This window comes from Penicillium arizonense, assembly GCF_001773325.1.
Source record: "Penicillium arizonense strain CBS 141311 chromosome Unknown PENARI_contig044, whole genome shotgun sequence".
NCBI lineage: Eukaryota > Fungi > Ascomycota > Eurotiomycetes > Eurotiales > Aspergillaceae > Penicillium > Penicillium arizonense.
Window position 1 is genome coordinate 31227 of NW_019173321.1, and position 18770 is coordinate 49996.

Genomic DNA, 18770 nt, shown 5'->3' on the forward strand with positions numbered 1-18770 from the left:
TTCGTGCCTTGAAATCCGTCCTTCTTGGTCAAGATAACGCCAGTTCTCCTAACAAGGCTTGAACGCTAAGAACAACAGTGAAGACGTCGTCAAACAGACCTTAGCATAGCCTCAGCCAAGGGAAGAGCAATATGTACTGAAAGGGACAACGGGCCGAGCGCAATCAGTACTCAGTCTCTCCTGCCTCCACAACGCTATCTTCGGCCACCTCCTCGTAGTCCTTCTCAAGAGCAGCGAGATCTTCACGAGCCTCGGAAAATTCACCCTCCTCCATGCCCTCACCCACATACCAGTGTACAAAAGCACGCTTGGAGTACATGAGGTCGAACTTATGGTCAAGGCGGCACCATGCCTCGGCGATAGCTGTAGTGTTAGCCAGCATGCTGACCGAGCGGTCCACGGGAGCGAGCTGACTGCCAGGGACACGGACAGGCTTTTGGTAATTGATCCCCAGTTTGAAGCCTGTAGGACACCACTGTACCAAGTTGAAGGAGGTCTTGGCCTTGAGAGCAGCGACAGCCTGCACACAGTCGCGGAGAACGATATCGCCCTTGTAAAGCAGAGCCACAGCCATGTACTTGCCCTTTTGGAGATCACAGATGACCATCTGGTTTCTTGGCTCAAAGCCTATGAGCGAGTCAGTCAAGAGGAATATATCAAGTTGGACAGGGTGACAAACATTTGAAGGTGAGATCTTGCACCTTGAAGCTCTCATGAGAACTGCTCTTCTCGCTGTTTACCGGAGCATACGAGATCAAAGGATAGTGAATACGCGGATATGGTACCAAGTTGGTCTGGAACTCGGCTAGGTCGACGTTGAGCACACCATCGAACCGTAAGCTTGAGGTGATGGAGCTGACCACCTGGGCGATGAGACCGTTCATGTGCTCGTAACCAGGACGGGGGATATCCAAGTTGCGGCGGCATAGGTCGTACACGGCATCATTGTCCACGAGGAAAGTGCAGTCGGAGTTCTCAATGGTGCTGTGGGTGGACAGCACGGCGTTGTATGGCTCCACCACTGCAGTCGAGGTACGAGGCGAAGGGTAGACCGAGAACTCCAGCTTGGACTTGCGGCTGAATTCAGTGGTGATACGTTCCAATAGCAGGGCGCCAAATCCAGAACCCGTACCGCCGCCGTATGAATGGAAGATCATGAAACCCTGCAGAGAGCTGCAGTTGTCTATGAAATGATCAGCCTGGACCCACCGACAACGCCTTCAACGTTTCACTTACCGGCCACACGACGAATTCGATCAACAACGCTTTCAGAGATGTCCTTGCCTACGGTGTAGTGGCCACGTGCATCTGCCACATGTTAGCTTTCCTTGTTCTGCCAGTGACTCCAAGGTCGAGACTTACAGTTGTTTGCAGCATCTTCCTTTCCGCTGATCAGCTGCTCGGGATGGAAGAGTTGACGGTATGTACCGGTGCGGATCTCGTCGATGGGCTACCACACTCCGTTAGTCCAGCTTTCCAATGTGTTTCAAGGTACATGCAGGCACATACTGACGGGTCGAGGTCAACAAAAATAGCGCGAGGGACGTATTTGCCGCTGGTGGTCTCTGTGAAAAAAGTCTCATAAGATCCGCTTGTCACAGTGTCATCGGTCACATCAGGGTTGATGGATCCGTCGGCGTTGAGTCCATGCTCAAGTAGGTAACTGTCTCTCGTCTTAGCATGGGAGTGGTGAGGCAACGGGTGGACATACAGCTCCCACGCAGCATTGCCGATCTGCACACCAGCTTGGCCAATGTGAATATGGCAAACCTGAGGTCTCAAGTTAGTATCAGCTCGCTTGCTTAGGTTTTTCGGGCTTGGAAGCCAAGTAGCATGCGTGTCATGGGGAGGTGGAGATGCCGGGGAAGGGTAAAGGACAATCAGAGCAGGGCTTAGAACGTTACCTCGCCTCGCATATTGCCGTTACTTGACTACAGTGTCAAGACGGAGGAATCCGAAATAGAGAGGGAGATAGGAAGAGAGTGCGAGATGGAAGAGGTTTGTGTTGGCGTTCGGTGACAACAAATCTCCCCAGCAAACTGCCAAACTGAGTACAATTTAGCTACAGGCTGAAAATCGAAAATTATGTTCGTTCTTCATTCTTCACTCGTTTATGATTTGAGCTTTCTTTGGAACTATCTGAATTCCGCTGTATGAACACTATACATACCCAGCTGCTATATTCACATATATTGCCATGCCCTTCCTTATAGATAGCCCGTCTTTCTAGACCAGTAGACTTCCATGCTTCAATCGCCTTGTCTTGTATGACAAAATGCCCGGAATTCTGATCGTGTCGATAGCAAATTCTGAGGCCGGTCACATTCAACGAGGTGGCCCTGCTTCATTAGAGCAACCCGGTCAAACCGCTCTATAAAACGCAAACGATGTACCACTGAGATCACTGTCTGAGATGCAAACTCGCGTTCGATGATAGCCTGCATCGTGGCTTCAGTCTCCCAATCCACACTAGAAATTGTCAGTTACTGTACAACTGGAGAGAACGCAAAACATGCCTGCTAGTCGCTTCGTCCAATACCAGGATTGCACTTTTCATCACCAATGCGCGCGCCAGAGCAAGGAGCTGACGCTCACCCATTGACCAGTCCGATACTGATAATGGCTGGTCAAGTCCTCCATCCCCACTGGCAATCTTTTTCCAGAGACCTACTGTCTCAAGAGCATCTATGAGACATGCGTCCGGGAGGCTGCTGATGGCAGTCCCACGATCCAGGTTAAATCTCAGGGTACCAGGTATGAAAAATGGTTCCTGTGGGATAACATTGACACGAGAGCGCACCTCATGGCATTGTAAGGTGCTGAGATCCATCCCGTCTATCTGGATGCTGCCACTTTGCAGCTCAATCATTTGCAGCAGACCGAGGATTAGTGATGTCTTGCCACTACCTGACGGGCCACATATTGCGATTTTCTCGCCTTGCTTGATTGAGAGAGAGACGTTATTCAAGATTGGTGGAGCATCAGGGCTGTTTATTATCTGGGTCAGTGCGAGTGTGGTGATATAAAGTAACCCAAGGGGAGCCATACCTATACCTCGCCACGGTATTTTGAAATATGACTTCCCCGTAAGCAGGCCACTGAGGCGGGAGGTCAGCCATAGTACCTTCAGGCTCAATCTCTGATGGTGTGTCCTTGACAAAGCTTTGGACACGCGAGACTGCCCCGATAGAAGTCTCAAGCATAGTCCAAGACTTGATCAAGATCATGAGATCTGTATTAAAACTTAAGATCAGGTTCAAGGCCACACCGATGGAACCCGCGCTAAATTGGCTTTTCAATGAAACAACCAGCGAAACTAAGATGACCGCGAGAGCCATAACAACACAGTCGAGGACCAGTTGCAGCCACTGCTGGATGCAGAAGAGCATATAGAATGGTTTTTGTGATCGGTTGAGTGCATCTTCCAACCGTTCTTGGAACGGCACCTTCCATTTCATGGCTCGAATGGCAGATATGCCTTGCATAGTCTCCACGAAATGTGTGAACAAAGGTGACTTTGCCTCAATGTCGAGCAGACGCACTTGTCGCGAGGTACGGAGGTAGTACCTCTGGACGAAAAACAGAATGACTCCTAAGGCAGGGACGGTTATTGTCAGATACTTTCCCATGATGCAAAGTATGACAAGCTGCACGCAGCAGTTGGAAAGCCCTATCAATTCCATCAGTTCAGGCACGAGAGGGTATTTGAACACTAGATTGTATCTACCAAGATATGTGTTGATTGCTTGACTTGGGAGAGTCATATCAATGAGCTCCATGTCCTGGCTGAATCTGCGAGAATTAGTACGCACAGCACATATCATCTCAAAACCGGAAGCACACACCGATTTGTTGTCAGCCCAGCATCGACCTTTTGAAAGAAGCTAAAAGGGGCACTGGAAAAGAAGGTCAGCGTTACAGGCATCTCATGGGCAAATTCAGAAGAGTCTATACTTCAAGGTAGATCTCAGAAGATGGGCGTGCATCATTAGGCCGGTGTTATTGATGACGCGGACAAACAACGCCCTGAATTCCTTTAGTCAGTAGCATACCATGGAGACTCTCTGATGTGACTGACCAGCAGGCAGCAACAAGCGACACGAGAGAAATTCCAAACAATCCCGCATATACGCCGAGATACAATCCCGGTTTCTGATTCGGGTGTTGCTCGTTGGCATCGGACCATCTTTGAAGCCAGATGGCTAGGTCACAGTCAGAGAGAAAACATTCAAGTCAATGGCGACAACTCACTCGTAAATTTATCTGAGAATCCAAAGAGCACAACCGAAGTTGCGAGAATAACAATCATCTTCCAGCCTGCGGACTGGAGGTAATATGCATAAACGGACCATGTACCATCTCTGCGAGACATGTCTTGATCGGTTTCTTCAGCCTCGCGTAATTGGACAATTGGATCAGAGTTCTTAGTCTGCAACTTGCTAACATTGTATACTTTTTCGTCCGATGAAGCTTCACTGGATTCGGTATCGCTGTCTTGGGGCAAAGAATGTCGAATGCAGTCGTACGTCGTGATGTTTGTCACTTTTCCATCGTCCAGCACAATGATTTCATCAGCGTATGCGAGTACTCGATCTGTAATTCTATCAATCCAGCCCGTGTGTCGCATTTCTGTTTAAACTTACGGTTGTGCGTTGCAAGGATAACAGTTCTTCCAGAATCCTTGAAGTGCCCATCGGACGCGAAGAGGCGAGATGTTATAGTACTTATGGACTTGTTATCCAGTCCACTGAATACATCATCCAGCACCAAAACTGGAGCACGCGAATAAAGGCCTCGGGCAAGGGACTGTGTTTGTGTCAGATCAATGGTCTTAAGTTTGTCAAAGGCTCATCACATACAATTCTTTGCTTTTGACCACCGCTGAGCGTTACCCCAGAACTGCCGGCCTTGGAAAGATCTCCTCCAGGGATGTCTTCAAGGTCATTTTCCAAAGCACACGCCCAAATGACAAACTTATACCACTTTGGGTCGAATGATGACGGGCCTGTGATGTTTTGGCGAATCGTGTCATTGACGATCCACGCAGTTTGAGGACAGTAAGCGACCGTTGACTGGAACGGTGATATTGATCCTTCTGTCAACACAGTTTCACCGAGTGCGCTTTCCAGTAGCGTTGATTTGCCGCTTCCAACGGGTCCTATTACGGCCGTGATCATCTTTCTCTTGACTGCAAATTCCAAATGGTGCAAGACTGGGGAGGTTTCCTGGGACCAAGAAAAGCTGGCTTTGTGGAATTCTACTACTGAATCCTGCGAGGTTGGCGGTAAATTCGAGAGAGTGTCAGAGAGCTCTATGGAGTCTGCCCATACATTCTCGTCTGCAAAGTCAAAAGGAACTTTGGTACAATACATCTCGATGCGGTCGAAACATGCAATGGACTGATATAGAGATGGGAGAAGTTGAACAAAAATGAGCAACGGCGCAGTCATCAGGGAGATCAAAGAGAGTGAGGTGAACACTCGTGTCGACAAGAGCGACTCACTGCCTTTGGCCGCGGAGATGATAGTAAAGATGCTGAAGGTAGCAAAGGGTGCCAGGGTGAGAGGAATGTTTGCTAGTTTTACTATCAGTATACCGAAAGCTGCTTGTTCCCGCTGAGTATGAACGAGCAACTTACACAAAATGACCTGGCCGACAAGCAATCTCCGAAATCTTTCAGAGACTTGCAGCTCTACTCGCCGCAACTGGGATACAGACTCGAACAGCTTCTCGGTCAGACCCAGCATTTTGATAGACTTCATGTCCTGCAACATGCTGGATGTTACGCTCAGTCTAGCTTGAACCCGCTCAATCCATCGGCTGATGGCTATGTTGGACTTTTGGGAAATCGGCACGGTGGCAATGACAGCAACTACATGTCTGTTAGAGCTAACACAGTCATAATGCAGGAGATCGCCTTACGGAGTGAAATAACTGCTGGGATCAAGCAAGCAACCCCCAGTTGTCGTTCCAATAGAAATATCCCAACACCCACTTCCAACGGGGCTGCCCATACCTCGTGCAGAGCATGGAGCGTAGAGACAATGCGCTCAACATCGGTACCCATCAAGGTTATAGCGGGCTTGTCTTTGAAGTCGCCTGAGCGGAGCTTCGTGGTCTGTCGGTATATCAGAGGAATAAGACCTGCGCGAGACATGGTGTTGAGGCGGAACGCTTGGCGCCAGTATACTGCGTTTGAGATCTGGATAGGTTGTCAACTATCTCTAGGGGCATGGATTTGCTACATAAGATACATACAGCCATCCCTAGGTATGTGAGCACATACGCGCCCACCAATGCAGACCCATAGATCTTATTCTCTGGGGTCGACGGCGAAGACACAAAATTCAAGGTGGCCGAGATGAGGAACGGTTGACAAAACTTGAACGCAGAGAGACAAAGTCTGGGGACGATGGCGCTAATCAACGGCAAGAAGTATGCACGACAAGCAGCTCGTAGCAGGCGATGCTTAGACCCCGGCTCGACTGTACGGTTTCATAAGCATTGAAGTCCGAATTTAATCTCCAAGACTTCTTACCACAAGCCCATGCTTTCAGAATCTTCCTTTCAGCCTCTGCCCCCGTCAACGCATCGTCAACATTGGGCATATCATGAACCGAAAGGATGGTTGAGAATCCAGTGCGAAACAGTGGGATCACCCAGATAAAGAAGCTCCGAACCCAGAAGCTCGCGGTGACTTCTTTACTTGGCTGCCGATAGGCCATGCGCAAACGCTGAGTCTTGTGCACAGATTCGATGCTCAGCACAGCAGCCGTGCCAACACAGACCAATGTCCATAAAATAGCCGATTTGGTAGCATTCACTGATAAAAGCCAAAGAGTGCGGGCCCGAGCGAGTGAAAGAATACTTGTGACAGCAAAATAAATGATCATCAAGTCCGATGGCCGTATCGAGCGTTGATCTTCCAGCCATGACAAGAGGAGCGATATCATGATAACAACGACATCCAGAATGCTAGAAGCCAATGCTAGGCTTGTGTATAGATGGGGGTCCTGGATGCGAAATGCGAGATATAGTAGATGGAAAAGTAATAGCAAGCCGAGAACAGCCTATACGGGACACCGTTCAGTATCTCGGGCTTGTGTAGTATGGAAACATCATATATACGTACAAGCTTCCACGTCGCCAACCGATGTGAGTTCACTTTCACCGGAGCACGAACAAGGACACTGAGACGTGCTGTCGCGGCCAGGAGAAACAGGCTCGTTGGTAAGACCGTGAAAAGCGCATCTTCGAAAAGAAGTGTGAAATCAAAAGGCCGACAGGAGAGGTTCACTCGCGGGCCGAGAAGATTATCACTGCCAGCTGGACAAGACATGGCAGATGGATGAGGCTCTGAAAGAGAAAGCCCGTCAGCTTTATATGGCGTTAGGCTCCGATGTTAGAGCTCCGAACTCCGAACCCTCTAACCCCGATACTTATCGATGCAACCTCACTGGAGGTTGAAGAAATCCAAATTAATCCGAGTTGTGTCACTTGCAAAAGTACTGTAGTACTGTGGATGATGTTTGTACGTATAGAGAATTTGATTGGAACTTGATGCATAGACACATAGATGCGATTATCACACATGAATGGAAAAGGGGGTTCTTTATATCGAGGTCAAATCACAACCCGAACGCTTTACATGACGCAGAAGATGAAAAAAGAGGGTTAAAGACTGGTATGGGGATATATGTATGGTAGAAGGAGAGATTAGTCGACAGAGCGCACCAATGTAAGTGCCTGTGCAGCAAAGAAAGGGAATAAAATGGGAGTTTATGTGCAGTCAAAATGAGATCAGAAGGTCTAATCAACAATCACACAGCTGTTCACTCAGTTCGGGTGCTCCTTGGAACCGGGGACTGAGGCAGGAGGAGGAGGGGGTAGATCGGAGCGACCCTGTTCCATGAGGTCGTCGCGATCTTGACTGAGATTGCTGCGATGGTGGAAGAAGCGGTTCCGACTGAGAGAGGACTGGCCGCTGCGGAAGCTGTGAGCGTCGGTCGACCGGCGACCTCCGTCGTTGCTGGGAGCACTCAGATTCGAGGGGCGACGGTGCCGGGAAGAAGAGGTCCGACTCCGACGTTCCTCCTCTTCTTCAGTGACTTCTTGCATGCGGCGCTCGGTGGCATCGCGGTTGGCACTGCGGACGACATCGTCGACACGCACACCGCGGTCCTCAAACACATCGCCCATGATGTCGTTGGAGGCCATGTTGGACATTCCCAAGGAGAAATCGACGTGCTTGTGCTGCGAAACGGATGGACCACGGGCGCGGGCAGTGGCAGTGTTCATGCCCTTTCGGAGAATGGATGGGTGGCGGGCGGCGCTGCTGCTGCTGGTGCCGGTGTTTTCGGGGAGATGGTGGGACTCGGAGAGAGGGATCTCCTCGGCTTCGGCAGGCTCTTCGGGGCTGCCACGGGGACCTGCCGAGCGCGGGTTGCCATAGTTGACATGGAATGGGATGTCGAACTTGGCACCCTGGAGGTTCATGCGTGGTCCCTCGATTCCGATCTCCTGCAGGGCGATCATCATCATACAAATGAACTTGTTGCGGCGCTGCAGACGGAGACCCTCGTTCTGCCAATTGGACTTATAGAAGAAAACCACATTGAGCGTAAGAGAAAAGTTCTCTGTAACAGCACGCATTTCAGTAAGGATGTTGCTTTGGAAATCACGCTTCTCGCTGCGTACAAACTCAAGGAGTCGCTGTCGGAAGGTGTCGAGCTGGTCAATGGTTGTGCCGTATTTGATGACAATGGGAACGGCCTCAGCCAGTGCACCTGAGCGACGTTGGTTCAAAATGAAGAGTGAGTTGAGGTAGCTATTGGGCGCCTGAACCACGTGTCCTTGCATCTTCTTGAACTCGGTGTACAGTAAAGTGATCTCCTTGACGAAGTAATCATCACCGAGACCGGCATCACCGGCGTTACCGTAGATAGTCACACGGTCGCCGACATCAAAGGGGTGCTTGACGAAAACGAAAATGACCGACTGGAGGAACTCCTGAGCCGTGGCAGAGAACAACCACGACAGGGCCAGAATCGAAGAACCGGCAGAGGTGAGGACACCAGCGGCCGAGGTCGAGATGAGCGACAAGAACACAATGATAACGACGACGAACACGAAGAACATGAAGACATCATCCAGTTTCGACACAACAGAGTCCAAGTCCTTCAGCGATGCGGTGATGGACTTGCGCTCGCGACCAATATCCACACAGACGGCTTCCAATTCCTCCATGGAAATGTCACCATTCATGTCACGATCAAACATGGCGAATGCGGCCTCGGCTTCCTCGCTGTCATCGAAGGCAGCCTTGAGATCACCGCCGAACACCGTGTCAAAGCCATCGCGGACAAAAGTGCGGTAGAGACGACGGGCCATGACCTGGCACCCCGAGGTGGTTCGCAGGAGAGTCAGGATGACCTGGTAGGCATCGGTGCTGCGAGTGGCCGTGCGACCAGTGACATCGGCCACGACGGCGCCAGCCACATCACCGACCTTGTTTCCGACCTTGTTCAGCGCGCCAACGGCCTTCCGCTGAGCCTTTCCAGCGTAGTGCAGGGGAGTCTTGGTCCCTGATGCACCGGAATCTTCCTTCTTCTCCTCAAACTGGTCGTTCTTATCGGGTAAAGTGTTGCGAGAGAACTCGTAGAGCTTCGTGAGACTACCAATCTGGAATTTGTTGATCTCAATGCGGTCGGCGTAGGTGCGGAGATGGAAACTGATGGCGATCAACTGGATGAGGATCTTCTCGATGAAATTGAGGATGGTCCAGACGAAGATGACGATGATGATCTTGTTGAGGGTATTCTCCCAGCTCCGCGTGGTCTTATCGCCGTCAACGTGGTGGTTCTTCATCGTGGGCAAGAAAGAAATCTCCACGCCGAGCCACCAAAAGAACAACGCCGCGTGGAGCTCCAACTGCTTGGCCATGTCGCGCCATTTCTTCGCGTTGTTGGTGAAGATACTGGCGAAGACACCGACCACAATAGGCACACACTTTCCGACGAGCTAGACAACCTATTAGCAATAGTCTGGAAGCAATTCGCATGTTCAACTTACCCGACCGGCCCAGAGAGTTAACCAGACGATTTCCAACCAAATGGAGAACCACATCAACTGTACACCACCGACACTCGCATTGCGAAACTTGAGAGCACCGACCAGCAGGGGAATCAAGAGAATTAAAACCACAGGGGCAATATAGGTCACGTAGCGCACGAGGAAGCTAGACTGGTGCAGCCGCTTCACAAAGACAGCAATCTTGGTATTGGGCGACTCAGGAGGCTTGTAGATCGCGGCCTTTTCGTGCAACGGATTGGTCGCCTCGTCGAACTCATCCACCTGCTCGGAGCGACGCGAGCGAGCGCGACTGATCGAGTTCTTATCGTGTTCGTCATCGTCGTGGGTCGAGCGCGACACCACGCGCTCGGCCTGGAGCAGCAACAAATCGTCCTCGAGTCGAGTGGCCTGCTCTCGTCGCGCGGAGGGGGTGCGCATGGGAGGTTCATCGTCGGCGACATCGTAGCTGGTGTCAACTTTGAGGTGGCTCGGATCACGGCGGGTTTCGGGTTCGGTCACATAGGTACCATCGTCGGACGTGGGGGAAACGTCGTCGTCGTCTCTGTGCTTGTCCTTGGGTTGTAGATGAAAGGTCTTGCGCTCGTCTATAGGCGATGACATGTTGGCACCAGGCCAAAGGAATGATGGGGGAAGAATGTGAACGTGGCGATTCTGGTATAAAGCGAGTGAAAAGAAACGTCCACAGGTAGAGACAGGGAGTACAAAGAGAGAAAAGAAATGAGCGTCGAGTTTCGAGTGAAACTTGGTGGATCTGGTGGGTCAAGACCAAGATTGATCTGGACTGTCTGGACTCTATGCTTGTGGCTTGTGTTGTGTTATCATGAGGCAAGGTGAGGTGAGGTTGTAGTTGCAGCTATAGTTGGATCTATAAAAAACCTTACGTTCTGCATTTCTACCTACATCTTCACTCTAAACAATTAACTTAATACAATTCTATACTAGCACATTCAGGAGGGCTTTTCAAATTACATCTTGGCAAGTCTCGGCCAGCAAAGCATCGATGGGCATTGAGTTCCGCACGTCTCTGACAGGCTCATCAAGGTCCACCAACTCCACTACCTCCACCGAGTGGCGATTGTGATTTACTTGGAAATCCCAGACTGCATGGACATCTTCACTGCATAACTTGCTGAATAATAGTGTTATCTTGCCAAGTTTCCCCCTCCTCTGCTATAGCACCCCTGTATGAGAATCAATCTGAACTTTATAAGATATAAAAGTATCACGGCAAGTAGGTAAACAGCCCCCTGGACCCCTGGTTGAGTCGTGATATCATTCATGACGCACAGTTGGACCTGTCCTGTCTCGATCCGATCGATCCATGTAAAAAACTGTAAACGTAAACACAAGCGTGAATGTAAAGGTAGGCTGTAAATGCAGATCAACGCACAGGACATTACCACTAATGCACCTCGAAGACGTGAGAACGAATAAAACGGCAAAGACTCGGGTTCGCCTAAATGAGTGGCGTCATGCTCTGCACCAACTGTGTCTCCTATAATTCAAACAAAGTGTGGGCCGCGCTGATCTCTAACAGTTGACAGCAGTCGCACGTTGAGGTGGACACGTACGGGCCGCGTCCAAAAATAGGCGTGGCTCGGTTCTCGAGTTACGAAGAAGCAGTATAAAAAGGAGAACCAGCGTCAAGCTGGTATTTAATTCTCACATGGATGAAAAGTAGACTATCATCGCTTGAACAGTGCAAGGAAAGAGATAAAAAGACCGGAACACCCTGCTCCAAGAGTAACAAACATTCAGACATAAGAGACGTGAGGGAAGGGATACGGTGTGATGCCGGGGAATCCCCTGGTAAATAAGCACACAAAAGTTGTACAGAGCAAGGAAATGTAGGTGCGCAAAAATATGTAAACAGAATAGAAGATGATCGTCAAATCGAAAGGCGCTTGGACGCTACTTTTGTCGTTTGAACGCGGAGCTCAAGTCGGATCGGTGTCGCTCAGGTGGCCGAGGGGTCTGCTCCGGATCCAGACTGGGGGAGGGATGAAGAGGCCGTGGGGTGGCGTCAGGGTCGGGAGTAAGACGGAAGTCAGTGTCTGGACCAGAGCCGGAGTCGAGCGTGTTGCCAGAGATCTTAACTTCAGGGGTAATCGGCGGACCAGAGAGATGGGGAATGCCCTGGGCCAAGTCCCACGGCGGGGTGGTCTGGCCCTGGCTAGGCTTGGATGCAGGAGATCCAGAGTAGATTGAGGTATCCTGGTGTGACAAGGAGGGTCGGCGGTGCTGAGAGGTGGATGGCCCTGACCTTGAAGAAGTTGGAGAGTCCCGAGGACCAATTTGATCGTCTCCTTCTGATTCTTCAGGAATGCTGAGGCCCTCAAACCGATCCTCCAAGCTCGTGCTAGCAGGCGATCCCAAGGACCTATCGCTCTCTTCATTATAAGCCGAGTCGCCTTGATTACGAAGCGCTTCCCTCTCCTTCTTCAGGAGTTCTTCGCTGCCACTGACAACACTGCCACGGCTGTTGGTTCGCATCATCTCAATGCCCAGCTTGGAGCCAGGGCGGCGGTTTCGAGACGGCGGACTGCGACGTGTTTGAGAATTGCCAAGCTCTTCGTCCTCGTCGTCGCCCGATTCAGCACCTTCGTAGCGCTTTTTCTCCAGGGACTCCCGTTTGGCACGGATGGATTCACTTGAGCGTTGTTTCCTGGGCGTGAGACCACCATTTGCGTCCATGGCAGCTGGTGCAGTGGCGGCGTGAAGGAGGTGGGGAAGAGGAACAGCCTTAGGGTCCGGGCTACCAGGGTGCTGGTCGTCCGATATACCCAAGCCACCGTGACTTCGATCCCAGTCCTCAGTGTTGCGACTGATGATAACTGGCACTTCGTCGGATTTGACGGATTCCATATCACCAAAGACACTGCTGCTCATTGAATCGTCGCGACTGGATCCTCGGTATGAGCTGGGAGGGTTTAGGACGAATCCAGAGGACGCCGAACTAGGGCTATCCGCAGTGACGGGAGCAGTAGAGCGACCACCCGAGCCTGGAACAGTGACGGTTTGGGACGCATTGTAGTCGGCGGAATGAGGTTTCCACATGCACCATTTCGACAAGGCATCGGTGAGCTTGGGCAAAGTTGGTGGCTTCTGGATCAGCGCGTCAAAGTTGTGATTCTCAGGAAGGTCTTTCAAGTAGCCAGTAACAGCAATGATTGGAGTGTGCCGATTGGCGCTTCGTGTCTCCCGCACCATGCGGGCGAAATCAACACCGTTGACCTGGGGCAGTCGGTATTCAGTCATTATGATATCGAACTGAACCTCACTGAGGGCATATCTGACTGCCTCCGCGCCATTCGTGACAGTAATAGTCCGACAGCGAAGTTTTTCAAACAGCCGTTCCATGACCAATCGCGAGACAGGATGGTCCTCACAAATGAGCACATCCAACGGGCGGAAGAAGGGCCCTTCTTGAAAGTTGATCTGGGATAACCGCCGAGAGCTTTGTCGACGGCGTTGGACCTTCAGAAGTGCTTTTGTGCGAGGGTCTTCATTGTCAGAAGAGGATGGTGAGATATCGAATAGTTGACTACGGCGTTTATGGTGGGTGGGCACGAAGCTCTCCTTGGGGAACGAGGACATGTCCCCATCCTGAGATCCAATTGTGTGCGAGCGAGTACGGCTCGCCGGGACGCTACCATGGCGTTGGTTGTTGGACATCTTCTCAGGAGAATGGGCTGGAATCCGACTGGCTTTGACTGGAGACGAAGCTACAGAACCGAGTCTGAGGTTTGGCATACGTCCTTGCTCAGCCGAGGACGGCTGGAAAGTCCCACTGGATTGGTGGGATGTGGTTGAAGAGGATCCAGAAGTCTTGCGCCGTTCCTGGGTTGTCCCAGTACTGAACTGGACCAGGAGGGGAGAAGAGGGTTGCGATGGTCTGCTTGGGGACGAATTGGATTGGCTTAATCCCGACGGAGAAGACGGTCGGTTGTTGCCCTTGTTTTGCGACAAGGTTCGTTGAAGTGACATGGGAAGCGGGCTCCCTTCCAAGGAGGGTTGACCTGAACTGTTGGGTGTCTGAACAGCGGACGACGGATTTGGTTGTCGGTGCTGTGCCTGCATAGCTTCCTGGCGCATCTTCTGGATAACATCCTTGTTCGCCTTCTCCAGCATCGGCAGATTCTTGAAGTTGAAACTGCCAAAGTCATCAGCCATAGCCGGTTCGCTCAATCTCCGACTTCGCGAATCCCGAGCGTCGCGGACGTGAGGAGGGATATGCAGTGGCATCAACGGCCGCTTGGTTGAGTTCACCTGGGATCGGACTTTGAATAGTGCATCGTGGGGGCGATCGGGTCCGGTCGTGGCTGGCGGTTGAGGCGAGTGCTCATCTTCCAATTCCTCTGCAAAGGTCTGAAGGGTGGCACCGCGGGCATCGAAGTATTCCGTGTCCTCGGGATTTTCAATGTTGGGAACGAATTGTGCCTTGTCTTCAAGCAAAGTATCCCAATTGATCTCAGATAGCCATGGGTGGCTGCGAATCTCTGCTCCGCCGTTGGGGAACTTCTCTTCGGCATTGGCCCCAATCCGCTCGCGGGGGTTGAGGGTCATGAGCTTATTCATTAGATCCAACGACTCTGCCGAGGTGTACTCCTCTGGATCATCAGGCCAATTGATCCTGCGATGCAGAATGTTTTCAAATACTTCGTCGGGGGTCGCCGCGTTGAAAGGCGGATAACCGAAGATAAATTCGAACATGATGCATCCCAAGGACCACCAGTCACTGACTTCATCTTGCCCAACACCATTGATGGTCTCTGGGGCCAAGTAGTCGGGGGTACCAACGAAGCGTCGATCATGGTCTTCTGGGTCAAAGAGTGCCATCACCGGGGGTAGCATGCTTTGCTGGGGAGGTGTATTTTGTGCGAGTGGGTTGCTGAAGGTTGGCTGAAGGGGGTGGAGACAAGGAGACTCGCCTGACTCACTTTGGCCCTCTTCGTCGACCATGCTGGTTGAAAACATGCTCGGTGATGACACCGATGGTTCATTGGGGTTGTCATTGAGCGAGAAAGTTCGGAAGATTCCATTGAGGCCATCACTGCCCATACTGTCACTGCGGTATCCCGAGGCGCGACGGGAGCTCTGCCGACTCAAGCTACTCTGGTTGAGGTTGAAGTACGATGGCTGACTGGCACTGGCATTCACTTCCGGAGTGATAAGAGGAGTAGACCCTGGGGATGAGCTGGCCTGAAAATCGAATGAAGCCGACCGTGAAGATGTGATTGATATCGCACGAGGAAAAGAGCCTTGTTTCAGCAGATCAGGGGCGGCCTCATCGGGGCTCTTCAATACACGCTTCTGCCGTCCGACCAAACCCATTCGTGAAAGTCCAAAGTCAGTCAGCTTCAAATGGCCGGTTTGGTCAATCAAGAGATTATCAGGCTTCAGATCGCGATGGACAATGCCTCGGTTATGAAGGTGTTCAACACCAAGAACAACCTCGCCAATGTACTTTTTAGCCCAATCCTCAGGAAGACCACCGAGAACCTTGACCAGCGAGGAACAGTCACCACCATTGAGATATTCCATCACCAAGTAGAGGTAGTCTTTGCTGGAAAAGGTCCAGTAGAGCTTCGCAACAAAGTCACTCTCACCTTGCCACATCATGATAGCGCGTTCAGCTTTCACGTTGGTGACCTGGTTCTTGGCGATCATGTCGGCCTTCTTCAGGACCTTCATGGCATAGTACTCGCCTGTAGCTTTCTTTTTGACCAAATACACACTACCAAAAGCACCTTTGCTGATTGGTTTGATGATCTCAAAATCTTTGATAGATAGTGGCGCTGGTCGAGGTTGTTGGCTCACGGACGGCAGGCGGGGAGAGGGTGGTGGCTTCGCAACATCAGAGGACGTCGCCGATGACTGCCTTCGGTGGTGACGATAGTGGTGCGCCAACTCACTTGCGTATGTGGAAGGGGATACGATTGGGGAAGGTAGGCTGTCAGCGCCGCTTGATATGCGAGGTTTTGGCATGCGCAATGGAGAGTGCGGACCAGAAACCCGGGCGGGGGAAGGTTGTCGACGAGGAGAGCTTGAGAGCCCAGGGAGCACCAAGCTTCTCCGCTTTCGATCAAAGCTCCTCTCAGAAGAAGGCGAGTCTGTTCGCACAGCTCCTGGGAAAGCAGAAGAAGGCAGACTGCTGTCACTACTCTCTCCAGCGTCAATATCCGCCAAGGAAAGGCCCATGCGATAAGGCTGGGATGTACCCAGAAGTCCTGCAGCACTCTTGTGAGACCTTGGGGTGGGACATTCCATGGGACTGTTGGAACCTGTCGAGACTGCCACCGAAGATGACCTCCGTTCTGGTTGTGAGAGCAACGACCGTTCGGGTGAGTTTCGCATGGACATAGTCAACGCAGATGCTGGTCGCCGCGGGGAGGGCGCTGCTGGCTGTGGCTGCGCTTGTTGTTGCAAATCCTGGCCTGTGGGTTGTGACAAGGGTTCTTCCTCGATGTTGCTGCCAATGTCATCGGGGGCAACATGACTGCTAGCGATGCTCTCTGGCGGGGCTTCTTCGTCGGAAGAGCATGAAGAGTCACTAAGCTGACCAGAGGCTATGCGCTCTGCTTTGCTGAGTGCTGCTTCAATGCATTCTTCGACCAACACCGTGTATTCGATCCGAATACGCTCGGCATACTCAACAATCTTGCGATGACGCACAACAGCATCAACTTTCGCCTTGGCAACCTGTTCGGTGTCTCCCGCCAATGCGGCCAGACCCTGCTCCTGTTCCAATGTATTCGAACTGGGGGACTGCCACTGGAGGACCTGGGAGATTCGAGATTCAGACTGTGGAGACAATGTCCGGAAGTCCTCTCCATCAGTCCGGGCGGATTCCTTGATCATCGGCATACTAATCTCCAGAGATGTATCGCATAGGTCAAGAACAAGTTCCACAATACGAGCCAGTGGTCTCCGCACGGTGAAAGAACGGGGTCGATTCGGCATAGCACCAGAGGCGGAGTGATCTCGCGACCGAGGTGGTGTGCCGGGTGCTGAGTTACTGCTGGAGACACCACCAGATGATGGAGCGGAAGTGGTGGGCGAGGGACCGATGGACAACCCCTTGTATTCCGCTTGAGGGAGAGGCGTCGGATTGCCATCGCCGCCGACCAAGGGCCTGCCTTGACGAGCTTCTAGGGCATCCAACACCTTGACAATGACATGCCGATGCTCATTCAAGTTCTCCTGTGCCAGTTGAACGTCCATCTCCGCCCGGTGTTCCTGCAGGCAAAGATCCGAATGTTTCTCGAACCACCACGGTGTGATCTGGCGTTCACAGATGCGACAGAGGACAGGTGTTGGCGCAGGATGCTTGGAGGGGTCTGGTTCTGTTGCTGCTGCGTCCGCTAGTTCGGTCAGGTAGTTTGCCAGTACCTCCGCTCCAACCCCCAAAGACTCAACGAGCAGAGGCGGCAGATCGATTGTTACTTCTCTTGGCTCGGTCAGTGGTCGCAACATCCACATGGTCTGTCGTCGGGGAAGGTCAGTGAACCATCACGGCAATTTATTTGAAAGTCAACTCACATGGCCGCCTTCATCATCTGTCCGATCGTAGACCATAATTCCCTGTCCCTCCATATTGAGCACATTGTGATTCTGCTCTTCCTCGGGCTGGGAATCCTCGACAGTCTCTGTGTTCGTTGCACTCTTCTCTTTCGCGACCGGTGGCGGTTCCGGTGCGTATTTCAAAACTGAATCCGGTCCCATCTGTACCGCGAAGCGAATAAAACGACTCCGCGAGTCATCCTGTTTCATCGATTCAATCGAATCCCGGAATACATCCTTGTTGCCCAGGAGAATCTCTGAGATCATATGCCCTTCCACTGTCTCGGGCGATGAGCCGACCACTTGTTTCCACGATGGGCTGACCCATTTAATGCGACCTTCCAGGTCCATATCCACAATGATGTTCAACGTCTGTTCTGCTGCCTCCTTCAACTCTTCCCGTTCCTCCCGCATATCATCACTCAACGTTCGAGTCATCTTCGGATCGATGTTCCGGGCCTCCTGCCTGAGAGCAGTTACGGCGGGAGGCGCGAGGAATTGGGGTTTGGGGGAGTCATTGCTGGCCATGCTGATACGCTCGGCGGAGCGAGTTGGAGCTTCGCGGGAAACGGCGGAGACAAGTCGAATAAATATGGGAGATTGTGTTAACAACTATTGTAGCGTTCAGCAGAACCGTCTGCAGGGCAGAGCGGGTGCCCTTTATCGAGGTTATTGATTCATCCGTAGCATCAGCTGGCCATGATGAAGTTCAGGAACTTGGGGGTTCAATGATCCAACCGCGATACAAATCGCAGTCTAGTGATCCGGAACACGTTCTGAAACACGAAATGGAGGTTAACGGAGGGAATGGCGCGACAGCAACGCGCTGGATAATAGACAACCCCTCAAGATTCACAGAGATGGAAGGAAAGAAATGGAATGGAAAGGTGAGGTGGGAGAGGAGGGAGAGTCGGGAGGGGATGTGAGGGCGGTGATTGGCACATTCCCACACGTACTTCTGTACTTCCATTTGAAGTGCTTTTGGATCTCGAAAATATTAGAACACGCGGTTATTCGGCGTGATTCTGGGTGATTTAGCTGTTAATGCCCTTGCCTCTACAAAGTTGGCATAGAGGAATTGCACTATAGCCTACTCTACCCTATTAACCTACTAC

General features: G+C 51.7%; 3 protein-coding genes across 3 annotated transcripts; all 3 read right to left on the minus strand.

Moving 5' to 3' along the window:
- Nucleotides 1-163: 163 nt before the first annotated feature.
- On the minus strand, nucleotides 164-7339 carry PENARI_c044G09507 (uncharacterized protein; the record flags this gene model as incomplete). Its single annotated transcript, XM_022637249.1, has 20 exons — nucleotides 164-627; nucleotides 680-1183; nucleotides 1237-1308; nucleotides 1363-1450; nucleotides 1510-1770; nucleotides 2394-2469; nucleotides 2493-2987; nucleotides 3049-3670; nucleotides 3728-3792; nucleotides 3846-3896; nucleotides 3955-4026; nucleotides 4079-4202; nucleotides 4252-4593; nucleotides 4644-4806; nucleotides 4860-5575; nucleotides 5639-5872; nucleotides 5923-6202; nucleotides 6259-6485; nucleotides 6539-7070; nucleotides 7133-7339. 20 exons carry the CDS (start codon nucleotides 7337-7339, stop codon nucleotides 164-166), a joined length of 5595 nt encoding a protein of 1864 aa, XP_022482904.1.
- A 497-nt stretch (nucleotides 7340-7836) lies between these two features.
- Nucleotides 7837-10692, minus strand: PENARI_c044G05716 (Mechanosensitive ion channel family; the record flags this gene model as incomplete). Its single annotated transcript, XM_022637239.1, has 2 exons — nucleotides 7837-10020; nucleotides 10072-10692. 2 exons carry the CDS (start codon nucleotides 10690-10692, stop codon nucleotides 7837-7839), a joined length of 2805 nt encoding a protein of 934 aa, XP_022482891.1.
- Nucleotides 10693-12003: 1311 nt separating this feature from the next.
- Nucleotides 12004-18183, minus strand: PENARI_c044G11801 (protein kinase RIM15; the record flags this gene model as incomplete). Its single annotated transcript, XM_022637254.1, has 2 exons — nucleotides 12004-17577; nucleotides 17635-18183. The coding sequence occupies 2 exons, from the start codon at nucleotides 18181-18183 to the stop codon at nucleotides 12004-12006; spliced, it is 6123 nt and encodes a 2040-aa protein (XP_022482897.1).
- Nucleotides 18184-18770: the final 587 nt, after the last annotated feature.